The sequence below is a fragment of the Diospyros lotus genome, chromosome 7, assembly GCF_014633365.1.
Source record: "Diospyros lotus cultivar Yz01 chromosome 7, ASM1463336v1, whole genome shotgun sequence".
NCBI lineage: Eukaryota > Viridiplantae > Streptophyta > Magnoliopsida > Ericales > Ebenaceae > Diospyros > Diospyros lotus.
This window is the reverse complement of record NC_068344.1, coordinates 1,078,874-1,092,272: the sequence shown is the minus strand read 5'-3', so window position 1 is coordinate 1,092,272 and position 13,399 is coordinate 1,078,874. Positions and strand designations below refer to the sequence as shown.

General features: G+C 37.8%; 2 protein-coding genes across 3 annotated transcripts; one reads left to right on the top strand and one right to left on the bottom strand.

Moving 5' to 3' along the window:
• The first annotated feature begins 1,744 nt into the window (after positions 1-1,744).
• LOC127806526 (protein WVD2-like 4) lies at positions 1,745-6,635 on the top strand. Its single transcript, XM_052343881.1, has 8 exons — positions 1,745-1,912; positions 2,601-3,225; positions 3,312-3,370; positions 3,464-3,544; positions 3,657-3,741; positions 3,832-3,903; positions 4,031-4,138; positions 5,891-6,635. Exons 2-8 carry the CDS (start codon positions 2,608-2,610, stop codon positions 6,323-6,325), a joined length of 1,458 nt encoding a protein of 485 aa, XP_052199841.1. The 5' UTR covers positions 1,745-1,912; positions 2,601-2,607; the 3' UTR covers positions 6,326-6,635.
• A 2,858-nt stretch (positions 6,636-9,493) lies between these two features.
• Positions 9,494-12,820, bottom strand: LOC127806748 (fasciclin-like arabinogalactan protein 16). Of its 2 annotated transcripts, none has more exons than XM_052344235.1 (4): positions 11,844-12,820; positions 11,239-11,746; positions 9,890-10,072; positions 9,494-9,792 (listed from the first exon to the last, which is right to left on the bottom strand). In XM_052344235.1, exons 1-3 carry the CDS (start codon positions 12,582-12,584, stop codon positions 9,999-10,001), a joined length of 1,323 nt encoding a protein of 440 aa, XP_052200195.1. In that variant the 5' UTR covers positions 12,585-12,820; the 3' UTR covers positions 9,494-9,792; positions 9,890-9,998. The 2 variants fall into 2 exon arrangements, with proteins under 2 accessions (XP_052200195.1, XP_052200193.1); XM_052344233.1 differs by having other exon boundaries at positions 9,494-9,794; positions 9,893-10,072.
• Positions 12,821-13,399: the final 579 nt, after the last annotated feature.

Below are 13,399 nucleotides of genomic sequence, written 5' to 3'. Positions count from 1 at the left end.
TAGGCCACCACCCATATTATGAACATTAAATTGCCATTATTTAGATTCACATCTCTAGTTAACTTGTCAAATCTCATTGATTAAGCTTAACACCCAGCCTTTTCATATAAATTAAGATAAATAATTAATTATTTCTATATTAATGTGTAATAATCTTTGATGGGTTTTCAACCTTGAATCGGATATCATATTTCCCTAATATTAGGGCTAATGATGGAAGTCAAGTCCAATTAATCTTGGACCAAAATACTCGGTTTGAATCGAAATCTAAAGATCGAATATGTATAAATATCGAAATAATGGACAGTGTGGATAATGAAAAATAAGGGAGAGGTAAGAGCAATTTTAAGATGAATTGAACATATAATTAAAGTAACATTACATGTTGGATAGGGATGACATTCCTACCATATCCAACAGCCAAACAGCTGGCCAACTCATATGAATTTGGATTGATGGAGGCTGTTCTTGTTTCTCTAAGCCCATTGAAAGCCTTTGCCAACTGTTTCCATACCCTTATTATTTTTGCACTATTGTCATGTCTTCAAGTACAATTATCTTGTTACAATTTTACTCCAATCATTAATCTTCTCTTTAATATCCCCTTTCTTACGGTTAAAGTAATGATTTCGGGCACTACCAATACCAATACTATAGCGATCGCTTGACAGTAAGTGATGGTTATTGTTGTCTTTTTATATTGTACGTTAAATTAATATAAATATACAAAATATTAACATAGAATATCAAAAATAAATGTCTAAGAAATATTTTAGAGAATAAAATAAGAAAAATATATATCTTATTCAGATTTAGTAAAATTTTAATAGATTTTAATATTCAATATTTATTTAAATCGATCACAAATTATCATGTTATCACATCAGTTAGCACCTTACTAGACTTGTGAATCTAATAAATTTTTTAAAATAATATCTAAACAATAAGATGACCCCATTTTTATAAAGATGGTGAACATTCAAAGTCAATGAATTTTTGTGCAAATAATCAAATATTTAAGTGTAGTTTTATAATCATTTGCAATTTCAACAATATTTTGTTTGTTAATTCAATCCTACAAAGTGGTAGTGATGAATTTGTCAATATGGGTTTAGTATAAATATAACAGCTACCTATTACTTTCTAAAAATTACATTAGTTATCTTTATTTTTTAAAAATTATGTTAGACTAACTGTTAAAATTATAATTTTACGTAAGTTTTGTAAGATTATAGGAATTTGTTAATAATTAATGTAATTTTTAAAATATAAAATCTATTCTTTGTAATTTAATAAATTCTCAAAATACCCAATATAATTTACTTTTATTTTTAAAAAAAACTTACACACTGAAATTTAAAATAATTATAAAATTATTCTTAATATATATGAAAATATAACAAGTGCTCATTAGATTTAATTCTATATTATAATTTTTCTCTTTCATTAGCTAATCTCAATTAAAAAATAGAAAATGACTAAAATACCCTTATTAATTATTTTTTATTTAATAATAAAAATTAATTTTTTTAAGACGTAAAATATAATTCTTATAATTAAATTAAATATCTACGTGGATATTGCAATTCTTTATATTCCTAAAGACAGTGAGATGCAGCGTGCACGGTTGCGATAGATGGAAAGTGGATAATTTTCCTATTTTACCCCTGCCTCTGATGCCGTGCGACCTCTCTGTGCATGAATAGTGGGGTGGTGGCATTATAGTCATTTGGGCAGATATCACCAATCACCTCTTTGAACTGCTCGCCTCTCTCTATTTTAACTCTCACTGTGGAACCACCTTCCTTCCATTTTCACTTGGAATTCCAGATACATATACATAATCATCGCCTATCAGAAGCAGGAATTTGCTCAATTCCGACAACAATCCACACCCACAACTCTAAACCAGGTATTTCTTCGATTTTCATGGAGTTCTCCCTATGTTTCTTTCAATTTTTGTTCGGGGTCTTGGTCTAGAGTTTGTTATCTTCACTAGACTGGTAATCTGTTCTTGGTTGGTGCTGAATTGTGATGGATCTCTTTACTCTCTGCTCTTCTGATGTTTTCTTCAAGTGTTGGGTAAAGTGGCCATCTTTTCTTGGTTTTTGGTGCTGAACTGTGTTGGATCTCTCTGTTTTCCGTTGTTTTCCGGAAGTTTTCAATGGGCTTAGTCATCTTTGCTTGGTTTTGGCGCTGAATTTTGTTGGATCCTTTTCCTGTGGTGTTGTTTATGGTTTTTAGGTTTAATTTAGTGGAGTGGTTGTGGCTGATTCTGTCATTAATGCTCCGTTTGGTTGCCAAGAATTTATGAGAAACTGAAAGAATGTTACAGTTCTGAGTATTAAATTTGTAGGTATTTGGTTCTTGAAGGCACAAATATGCCATCTGGTTTTATGATCTTTTCCTATGTTTTCTCCTCAAAGAGATTAAAATTAAACATTTCGAGATGGATTGTTGGTAATTGAGGAAAGCTTCATAACCGTAAAAGCTGTTAGATGTAAGAATGTTTGGGCTTGGGTTCTGTTATTTATTGAGTATGCAAGGTGATGTGCTAACTGCAATTTCCTGTGATTTTTCCATTTTTCCTGTTTTTGAAGTTTGGCGATGGAATCCGAGACTGGGGTTTTGATGGAGGATGAGAGGGTTTTCATTGGGAAAACTCACGAAGAAGGTTCAGCCATCGAGCGAAAGGAAGAGAAGCACCGTATTGATGATGATAATGAGAATGTTCCCAATGTGAATGGGATTTCTGAAAACATAATGAAGGCCGAAGAAGGTCTTAACTCATCAGGAGTGGTGGTTGAGGCATCTATTGTTGTTCCAGAGAGTAAAACCTCTAATCTCCCGAAAGGACCAAATGGCGCTAGACTAAAGAGCAACAAAGTGGCCAGGGACTGGCCTGGTCCAAAGGGGCCAGCTCCACTTGCTTGCAACACTAGGCGGAGTCTGTCTCAGAGTCTATCTTTCCCATCAAGAGGACTTCATTCTGATGTTTTGAAGAAGAGTGTTGATGCACATTCAGTGAAATCTGATGTCAAAAATTTCAAAGCAAGCGGGAAGAAATCTGAGGTCCCCATTTCAAATGGGTCTGTCACTTCAGCATCACGCTTGACGCAGGCTAATAGGCGAGCTTCTACTGGATTGAACTCAAAGGAAAATGTTAGTGGGACATCTAGTCATCGAACTACTTTAGCATCCCTGCCAAGCTTTAAGCGATCTCAGGTACTGCATTGCTAGTCTTTTCCCTCTATTGTTCGTTTCTACATTGGCCTTCTTCATGTGGCTTTAATCCGTATTTGTTTTATCAGTCTGGAAAGTCTGGTCCTGTGAATGGGGCAATGAAGTGCCCTCCATCAGAAGTCCCCTCGTAAGTCATACTACTTCCTACAAATAATCAGAAGGCACTTCTATTTGTATCTATTAAGTGGTGTATGGTTACAAAAATTGTATCTGAATGCAGTGCGGTTGATCAACATCCAATATCTACTAAAACAGCATCAGAAATCAAAGAGGATGATGATGCCCACTCTACTACTTCATCGTACAATTCTTATCTTAGACTTAATCTTCTTGTTTTAGTATTTTCATAGGGATCACTCTTTCCTGGTTGTCTTTGTGTTGACATTTTCATTGTATTCTGGAGCGATTATCAGAAATGCTACTCCTCGTGGGCAGCGGAGGAGCAGTAGCTCTGGATTTTCCTTCAGGTTGGAGGAACGAGCTGAAAAGAGAAGAGAGGTGGAGAATGAACCTCTCATTCTTTTATCACCTTTTTATTGGATTTTTATGAATTCAACCCATTTATAAATATCACTCTTTGTTTACCAGTTCTTTTCAAAGCTAGAGGAGAAGATACATGCGAAGGAAATGGAAAGGAGCTCCTTGCAAGCAAAATCAAAGGTTTGTAAACAGGCACACACACAGAAGTACTTTGTTTTATTTTTTCTTGTAATTCTCCATTTTGCTATTTTCATTATGCCTCTGTTCTGGTTATTCACTTCCTTTTATTCTTCGTTACCTAATGCAGGAAAATCAAGAGGCAGAAATAAAGCAATTGAGGAAGAGCCTGACATTTAAAGCTACACCAATGCCCAGTTTTTATAAGGAACCCCCTCCAAAAGCTGAACTGAAGAAGGTAAACTCTGCTATTTTTCACACCATAAGAACATAGTACAATTTGGCCCTCTATATGCCATGGCATCAGTTTACTTCTACCACTTAACATGTTACATAGTAATTTCTTGAACTTAACAGTTCATTCTCTTGTTTGCTTGTCTTCTCATCATTTGATTTTTTTTTAATTGAATTTGATATGCAGACTGATAATATAGACTATAGTATCAAGTTTGTACATTCTTGTGGCGTCATATGGGGAATCCTTTTCTGCCGTCCTTTCCTAAATGATAAAACTTGAGCAACAGACTATCAGCTTAGGTTTCTTTTGCTGCTTTTAAACATGCTCATCTTGGATACAAATTGAATGGTCTGAGGCCTTTGGCATGTAAATTTAGTTCCATGGAAATGATTTTGTGTGCATATGAATGTGATTTGAACATGTCAGTGGTCAAATGAAAAATGTTGTTAAGCACATCTGGCCATGTGTGAATGATGTGATTTGGGCTGCATCCTTGCAATGTCTGAAGTGTGGACATTTCTCAAGATTCTGGGTTATTGGGGGGTCATAAATACTGGGGCTTTCTCATGATTATGTGAGATAATTTGCTACTGCATCAAAGATTTTCTGGAATATCATATGGACTATTATGTTCTCATACGCCACCGGAGATGCCCTTTCTTTTCTTTTTTCCGATTGAAACAATATACATGTAAATGTTTATATTCCAATCTCGATGATTTCCGTTGGTGGAATGACCTCTCATCCCATCTCCATGGTATGTGAGTGATTGTGTTTAAAAAACAACAGACCTGTGCTTTTCCGTGAGAATTGGAGACAGAACCAGCTTGGCGTTTGCATTTTTTCTGAGGTGTTAAACTCAGCAGTCTGATTATTTCTTGGATGCTTGACTGTTCTAACATTATCCCAGAGTTTCTATATAGATCATATTGTTTGATGTCCTGGTTAACTAGACTAAGCAGTATGTTAAGACAAACCAACTATTTTAATTTGCCTGGGATAAACAGTTGTTTGCAGCCTATGTATGCTGCAGTACAAACCAACCTTAACCTCTATAAGGATGGTGCTGTCCACCCACTTGGATCAACACAAGTTCCAAGTTTGCCAATTGCCTGGCTGATTACCATTACATAAAGTATGGTGCTCAGTCATATATTGCCACTGGAAGGAAGCATCAAATCTTCCTCCGGGTGAGACCATAGGAAGTTGGCCTCTTGTTCTAAAGCGTATTGTATCCGACATCCTTGGTTTAGCATATACTCAATGATATGTTGAAGTGGAAAGGTTTCTGTGAATCAGCAACAAAAATCCTAATCTATACATAAAATTAAATGCTAAATGACATTTTCAATCTCTTCTTTTATCATGAAAATTCTCTATTGTTTAAGACGTACAAAATTTTCCTAGTGTTATTGTGCACAAGAGATGGACGAGCAGCAAGCTTTTTAGGCACATACTGTCCGGCACCAGTATCCATAGCCAAATCTACATAACATAGCTCAAGATAAACACCATCCTTACTCTCATCATTCTTGCCTCTTGTAATATGGCTGTAGAAGTATTTGACTTGAGAAGCTTAAACAGGTAGATCTGTGATATGGGGAATCACCTATGCTGTATGAAAATAGATGTCTCTTTTGTAAAACATATCAACTGGTCAGCCTAAGTTGTCGTCTTTTCTTGTTCTATTTTTCATTTGCCCGGTCCTTGTTTATCAGCTGTATAGTTACATTAGGCATGTTGATGATGTAGATACCAACAACACGTCCAAAATCTCCAAAGCTAGGAAGGCAGAAGAGCTCCCTAGTTGCACCAAGCAACTCCTCAGAAGGCAGCGGGGCGTGTCTTAGCCAAAAGGTGAATCAAGAGCAGGGCAAGTCACCTAGAGGCATCCAGGCAAAGTCTGACAAAGGAGTTGCTGCTTCAAAGAAGCCAGCCAACAAGGCCCAATCTAAGCTTCAATCTCAAGAATCCGTGACCACTAAAACTGAAAGAAAGGCAGCAAAGCTGGAGAAGAAAGTCACTGAACCAGAAACTCAAGCCCAGGAAGCCAGTACTGCAGGAGAATTCGAAGAAGAAAGCGACGAGAAATCTCTGAATCTTGGTGAAGTTGGAAAGGCAGACATGGATCCGGGAAGCAATCCGGCTCAAGAAAATGGTCCAGAGATGAGTGTTTCCGACCAATAGATGGATCCAGCCTGGTGAAGTTGCCATTGGAGGTTAAGTTTGCATCTCAACTCTAGGAGACTGTATTTATAGGTTCCTCCTTAAAATCATTCTAAGTTGCATTGTTTTGTGAATAGGTGTGGTTGTATGTTAATTTTTTCTAAGTTATAAATTGGTAATTCGGTATGTAGAGGGTAAGATGATGATGATGATGATGTCCTTTCTTTGCTCAATTTTCATTACTGTTGGGAAGAACTATAAGGCTATGGTGAAAAGTATCCATTTCATATATATATATATGTAACATGGGGTGTGCCATTCTTTTGAAGTCTCTAGTAGATTTGTCTTCTTTTATATTTTGATGATATATATGGAATGATTTTAGGGCTTATGGTTTAAGGCACAAGGGAAGCTAAGGGCAATAAATTGTTACGGCCCAGTGCTTTTAGTTTTGTGATCAAACAAAAAGAAAAAGTATGGCTTCTTTCACTTCCACTTCTTCAATTTTGACTTTTTTACCCTATTTATAATTTAAGATTAGGATGTTACAATTTAAGATTAGGATGTTGGTCGGTTTAAGTAAACTCAAGGGTCAATCTTGACAGGTGGGTTTGAAAACACAGAAATTTTGCTCAAGTTAATAGTTATTGTGTTGCATCAAACTTTCAATTCATTGTTTTTTTGTAGTGTTTTACAACTTAAATGCTACTTAAGATCAATAAAATGAAATGGTTGGCATGTGTGTTTATTTATTTTTTAAATATTATATACATAAATAAATTTGATAAATGTTTATAATTTAATAAAATTCATAATAATTTTACTTAAAATTAATAATAAAATCAATTTTATATGTGTCATGTCAATTTATAAAGATTATGAGAATTATTCCAGAGTATAGCATTTGTTTTTAAGATCATGCTATTTGTACAGAAGATCTTTTACAGGTAGGTTTACAGGTAACTTGAAAAGACTATTTTATCTATTTTCTCTTTTATCTCAATGACCATTTTACCCTTTTCTCTCAATGACTATTTTGCCACCCACCGTTTCCTCACCTAGCCGATGACCGATGCCTTGGCTCTCGCATCTCACCTGGCCGATTACTGTCGCGAGAGGCTAGACAACCAAACGATGATGCAATAGGCGGTAAGCGACGACGAGATGTGAGGTGGCAGTCAGCCAGGCAAAATGTGAGAGGCAATGCGTCGGCTGTCAGCCAGGCGAGGCAGCGACAGGCCTTGAGCAACGAGTGCGAGGCAGAGGCGAGATGAAGACTATGAGAAGCAGTGCTAAAGGAAAAGAGAGAGAGAGAGAGAAGAAAATATCGCAATTTATTGCGATAAGTTCTTAATTTATTGCGAGAACATCATTCTGTAAACCCACCCATAAAAGGACTTCTATACAAATAGCATTATCCTTGTTTTTATGGGATCAATGGTGCATTAAATAATATATATATATATATATAATATAGAAAGAAGAAAAAAATTGTCCAGGTACAAAGAAACGAGCTTTTATTTGTTAAAAATATTATTTAGATATTTAAATTTGATATTTATATATTAATATTAATATAATACTAAATATAAAAATTTAATGTAAAATATTATTCAAGGCGTCGAGTTTTGGTGTTTAAATAACATTTTCATTTCTTTCTCATTAATAATAAAAAAAAGAAATAATTAATATTAATATTAATATTAAAGAAAGCAGACTGTGACTTCTCATTATTGATGCCTTCCCCTTTGGTGTTTTCAATCTTTTTGACTAATCATGCATGCATGCATGCATGAATGAAGACATTTTGGACTATTTACTTATTTATTATAAGATTCTTTCATCATGCACGCATTATTATAAAAATAAAGTTAGTTTGGTTACACATATTTATCATAAAAATATAAAATTATTACATATATTTTTTATGAAGTAATCAAATATTCTTAATTTTTTTATAAAAAATATGTGTGTGGTACAAGCATTTAAAATTTCTTTCCATAAAATTCATTTTTCGAAGGATTAAGTAGGTTTTGTTTTTTAGACAATCATTACCTAAAATTAAATTTTAAATGATGCAATCAAACACATCACTAATAAATTGAGGTTATAGCGAAATTGAACAAGTTGACAAACTAAGATAAATGTGAGGACCAACTCACCATATTCAGCAAATCTTAGGCTATCTATTGCAAATTCAATGACGACTAGATTAGAACTATCATCTCGAAGCAAATCTCGGGATGAACTCATTAAATATTATGATTTTTAAATTTTTTGATAAGATTAGAATGTTTTTTGAATTAAGATATAAAATAATTAAAATTAAATTAAAAAATATTTTAAATTTTTATCAAATTATTTGTGACATTTTTTAAAATATACTAAAAGACATATGTATAATTTTTTATATATATAAAATTTAAGATATACTTATTGAGAGATATAAACATATTTAAAAAATATTAAATAAAAAATCACGTAACTTTTTTTTGTTAAGAGTCGCAAAATAAATTTAACAAACACATTAAAAAATATAAAAAATTTTAATATTTTTTATATCTTATTTTTTTAATCTATATCTTAATTAACAAATTCTATCTTTTAATTTTCTAAGACATGGACCTCATAACCAGATTTTTCAACTGTAGATCCATTATTTTTATATACTTTTGTTATTTAATTAAATATTATATCTAATTTAAAATTAATAATTATAATTAAAATAATTGCAAGTCAAATTTTTTGTTACCCATAACATAAATTTAATATTTAACACAAATTTAAAAAAAATCAAACAATGTTTTTAATTTTCACTTTTATTTTTTTGACAACTCATATAGTAAAATCAAACAATATCTTTTAATTTTATTTTTCACAATAAAATAGAATAGAATAATCTGGAATAAAAAATAACAAAATAAAATAAAATAAACATTTTTAACAAAATTTTCAATGGTACTAAACCTTTTTAACTACCATTATCAAATCATCCCCTTAAAAAGGCGACAACTTTACCAAAACCTGACAGTGATGTCTAACCCGCCTACCAAGTCATTGGTAGGCGTAAATATTAATCAGAACAATACATGAAATCATGCAACCACTACTACAGCTGCCATCGTCATTTTCCACCGCTTGAATAATAGTAAATGCATCGCGAGGAGGAGAGGACCATAGAAGGATATATAGCAAAAGAAAAGTTTATTTGGATGGAAGGAAAGTACCCACTTGTGATTCAGAGCAAGTATTCTTCAGACATTATTTGTTTTTGTGCATACAGTGTCGGTGGAACAGATAAATACACCAAACCCATAAAAAAAAAATATATGTAATTACAGTACTGTTAACAAAATAACAAATCAGAAAGGAAAGGAAAGGAAAAGAAAAGAAAAGGTTTCTCTCTCTGTGGGTTTATGACTTGCGAGGAAATGAATGCTTGGAGCAAGCAGGGACCCCCCCTCTTCTCCATCTGCCATGGCCTACATCTGCAACAAAACAGGCATCTGTTTCTGCTTAGAAGTTCTAACACATCAAACACAAGTGTAATTGAGTGACCATGTTGATCAGACCCAGAAAGCATACCTTTTTTTCTCATGCTAGTCCTTGATGCTTCTTCATTTTTGTTTTTGTTTTCAGGGTTTCTCCAAAACAAAATGGAAAAAGAGAAAAAAAAAAAAAATGATAATGAAGTTCATTGGCAGCTACTGAAATGGGAACCCTGTCCGAAAGCTCCCATCATTCTGCAAGCTACTTCCATCAATTTCCCTGTTCCACACAACACACAATGCGACCAGAATTAGTACCTGTGAATCATCTCAAAACCAGGAAGGAAAGAATGGCAAAGTGGGAAGCAATTTTGGTTTTGGTTTTGGTTTTGGTTTTGGTATTTCCTTTCTCTATATATTCTTAAGAATTAATGTAATCGAACCGGCGTAGTCAGATGAAGGCCTCCTGACCAGAAGCTAAATAAATATCTTGAAACTCCTTGATTCTGTGGTGGAAGTAAGCTTTGATATATCATCAATGTTATCTGATAGTAAAAAATCAGATCCATGTGATGGACCGATCAAAAACCAAGAAAATAATGGGTTTCAGCCAGCAAAGGCGATGTAGATCACAGCTGACTTGTGAGCCTCTCTCTCAGCTGTGTTAAGCTGGACATGTCGATTTCAAGACCTTATGAGCTTCAATAGTAAAAGCCAACCATGGACCCCCCCCCCCCCCCCTGAGGAGCTTACTAGTCCAACCGCGCGTGGCAGCGTTTGGGTTCTTCTCTCTTTAATGTCACGACAGACAAAACCCTGGCTAACATTTCTCTTCTACCCTTTCACGCAGACAATGACCTCCATTTTTAGTAATCCAACTGTCCATTTGGGATGGCCACAGCCACGGCCGTGGCCGTAACCGTGACTGAAATTTCTGAGATCGTGAGAATCGCTAAAGTTTCCAAAATCTGCTCGCTCTTGTGCTTTACCTTTACCCAAAGAATTGATCTGTAAAGCTGACTAAAGCGGGTCGTCCATAATTCCATCTGACCCACCACCACAACCCCAGCACTCTCTCCTTTACAAAACCTTTAACGTATTTTCTCGCCGGAAAATACCTTTCTCTAAGGACAATTCTCGCCGGAGATGAGAAATCAGACAACAGAATGTCACCCCACCAACCAAATCAGAACCAATGACGATGGTAGTCCATGGTTTGAAACAATGAGATCGAGATCTGAACAACCTGAGACCCTAGGATTAGTAAAGAGGCCATTATCGCCTCCTCTGTCACCAAAGTTTACACTCGGGTGAGCCCAAATACAAATTTGTGTGTTTACCTACTGGGCGTGAGTTTATTCAGTGTAGGGTACTGATCGAGAGTACAAAAAAAGAAAAATCTGAAGAACAGACAAGACAATCAGAGCAGTGGTTGATTAACTGTACCTCTCCTTGGCTTGGAAACAATCTTAGCCGCCGGCGTAGATTTGGCCACCGGCGTGGCTTTCTCCTCCGGCGGGAACAGGACCCCATCAATTCCCTGCACCGAAATTCTTCCATCCGTGTAGATATCAGGATCGAACAAATACGCAGACCCATCGCCTGACCCGAACTTGACCGACCCATCGGCCTCTTCGGCCACAACCTTGTGCGGCAAACGTAGCGTGTCGTACCGGACCTTCCCGAACCGCCGCACGGCATTGTACATACTCTCCTCCGTCTGGTACTCCGGTATCAGGTGGTAGTACACGATCTGCTCCGGCGCGCCCGGCTCGCTGAGCTGGTCGGTGGTGAGTTTGGCCATGGCTTCGTCGTTGGGCGCGAGAACCGTGAGAACGTAGCCTTCCGAGACCAACCGGCCCATCTCCGTCGCCAGCGACGTCAGGTTCACCAGAATGTCGGCCAATTCATTGTACCCGCCGTACTGAAGAAGCGTTTGAATGAAGTCCTTGACCTGAGTCGGAAAGGATGAAAGATGAAGCTAAATAAGAGAGAAAAAAAAATATCCAAATACATTTACTGGAACAATATTCTCGGACTACGCTAACAACCTGGCTCTCGCCGTCGAAGTGGCCGCGAGGGCCTCCGGGTCCGGGAGCCGGCGCCGGAGCCAAGGACGGCCCCGGAGCCATCGCGTCGTAAATGGGCAGAACCGGAGGAGCGCCAGCGGGAACCGGAGCCGCCGGCTTTTTGAGACGGTGAGTCCGGGGGTCCACCTCCGGCGCGCCCTCCGGCAGAACAGCGGAGATAGAGCGGAGACTCCGCCGCAGGTTGAAATCCTCCTGCACCGATCTGGGAATCAAAAGACGCCGGATGCCATGAATGACGCCGTCAGGGCGGACGACGTCGTCAGGGCGAATGACGGTGGCGAGATCGGCCAGATCGACGTGGTCGTTGGCCAGAGTCTTCTGGCGAGTCGACTCAGCGGGTGAACTCGGTAGCTGGCGGGACTCAATCCGAGTGGGAATGACATGGAAGAGAAGAAGGGTCTGGAGAGATTTGAGATTGCGAGGCTCGAGCAGGAAGCGCTTGAACTCGGGGTCGAGGTCGCGCTCCAGAGCTTCGTTCTTCGGGGCGAAAATGGTGACGTTGTGGGCGTTGACGGCCGCTTCGAGGGTGGGGAGAAGCAGGGCCTTCTCGACGAGCTCGGCCAGCTCGGTGTAATGGGAGTCGAGAAGGGCGACGAGGACGGAATTGGAGTTGATTTGGGCCGCGGCGGCGTTGGACGGCAATGCAAACGAACCCAGGAGGAGGAGCGTGGATAAGAGGAGGCCATAGATCTGAGAATCCATGGCGCCGGCCTCGCCAAGAAGAGAAAGTGGGAATGTGAGTTTACTTTTGCTTTCCTTCTCTCTCTCTCTAGAAGACTTTCGGGCTTTAATAGCGCTGCCGGTGGTGGTGGTGGTAGCGGTAGCGGTGGCACTGGCGCTAGCGCTGGCGCTGGCGCTTACCAATAAAAATAGGAGAGAGAAAGGTGTTTGGTAGCAGAGAAAGTGAGGAGGAAATTGATAAAAAGGTAAAGGAAAGTTGATACGGGAACTAACAAGTGCTTCTTATGGCTGATTAAGTAAGCTAATTGACACGTGGCAGTGTTAAGAACTTGTTAATCTCGGTTAACTCTTAATTATGAAGCGTCAAGCAAGCGGAGAAGTAGTTGCGCCCAAGCCAGGCTGGAGATGGGGACCGCCGACGCCGACAGCTGCAAGTGTGTGGCTTGTCTTGGCTCGGCTCGGCTGCCTTCCCCTTCAGCCTCCTGTCGGTGCAATGCATGGTCCGGTCTGGCTTCAATGAAAGAAGCCACAAGCGAGTGTCGGCTGAGGAGCTGGCGAGCGGAGCCGAAGAGGAAGAAGGAGATGGGTCAGCGTGAAGGCAAGCTGTCATTGTTCCCTAAAATAATTGCCCTAATTTCAATGCCGCCCACGCGCCCCCTTCCAGCGCGTGACATTCATAAATAAAAGCACGTGAATTGACAGACGCTGACAAATGGCCCTTACTAAAGTCACGAACCCGACAGCATATAATTCTCGTTTTTTAATTTCAATTCGTTTAAATAACATTAACATTGAGTTTTTTTTTTTATTCATTACCGATTGATTTTTAAGGACAT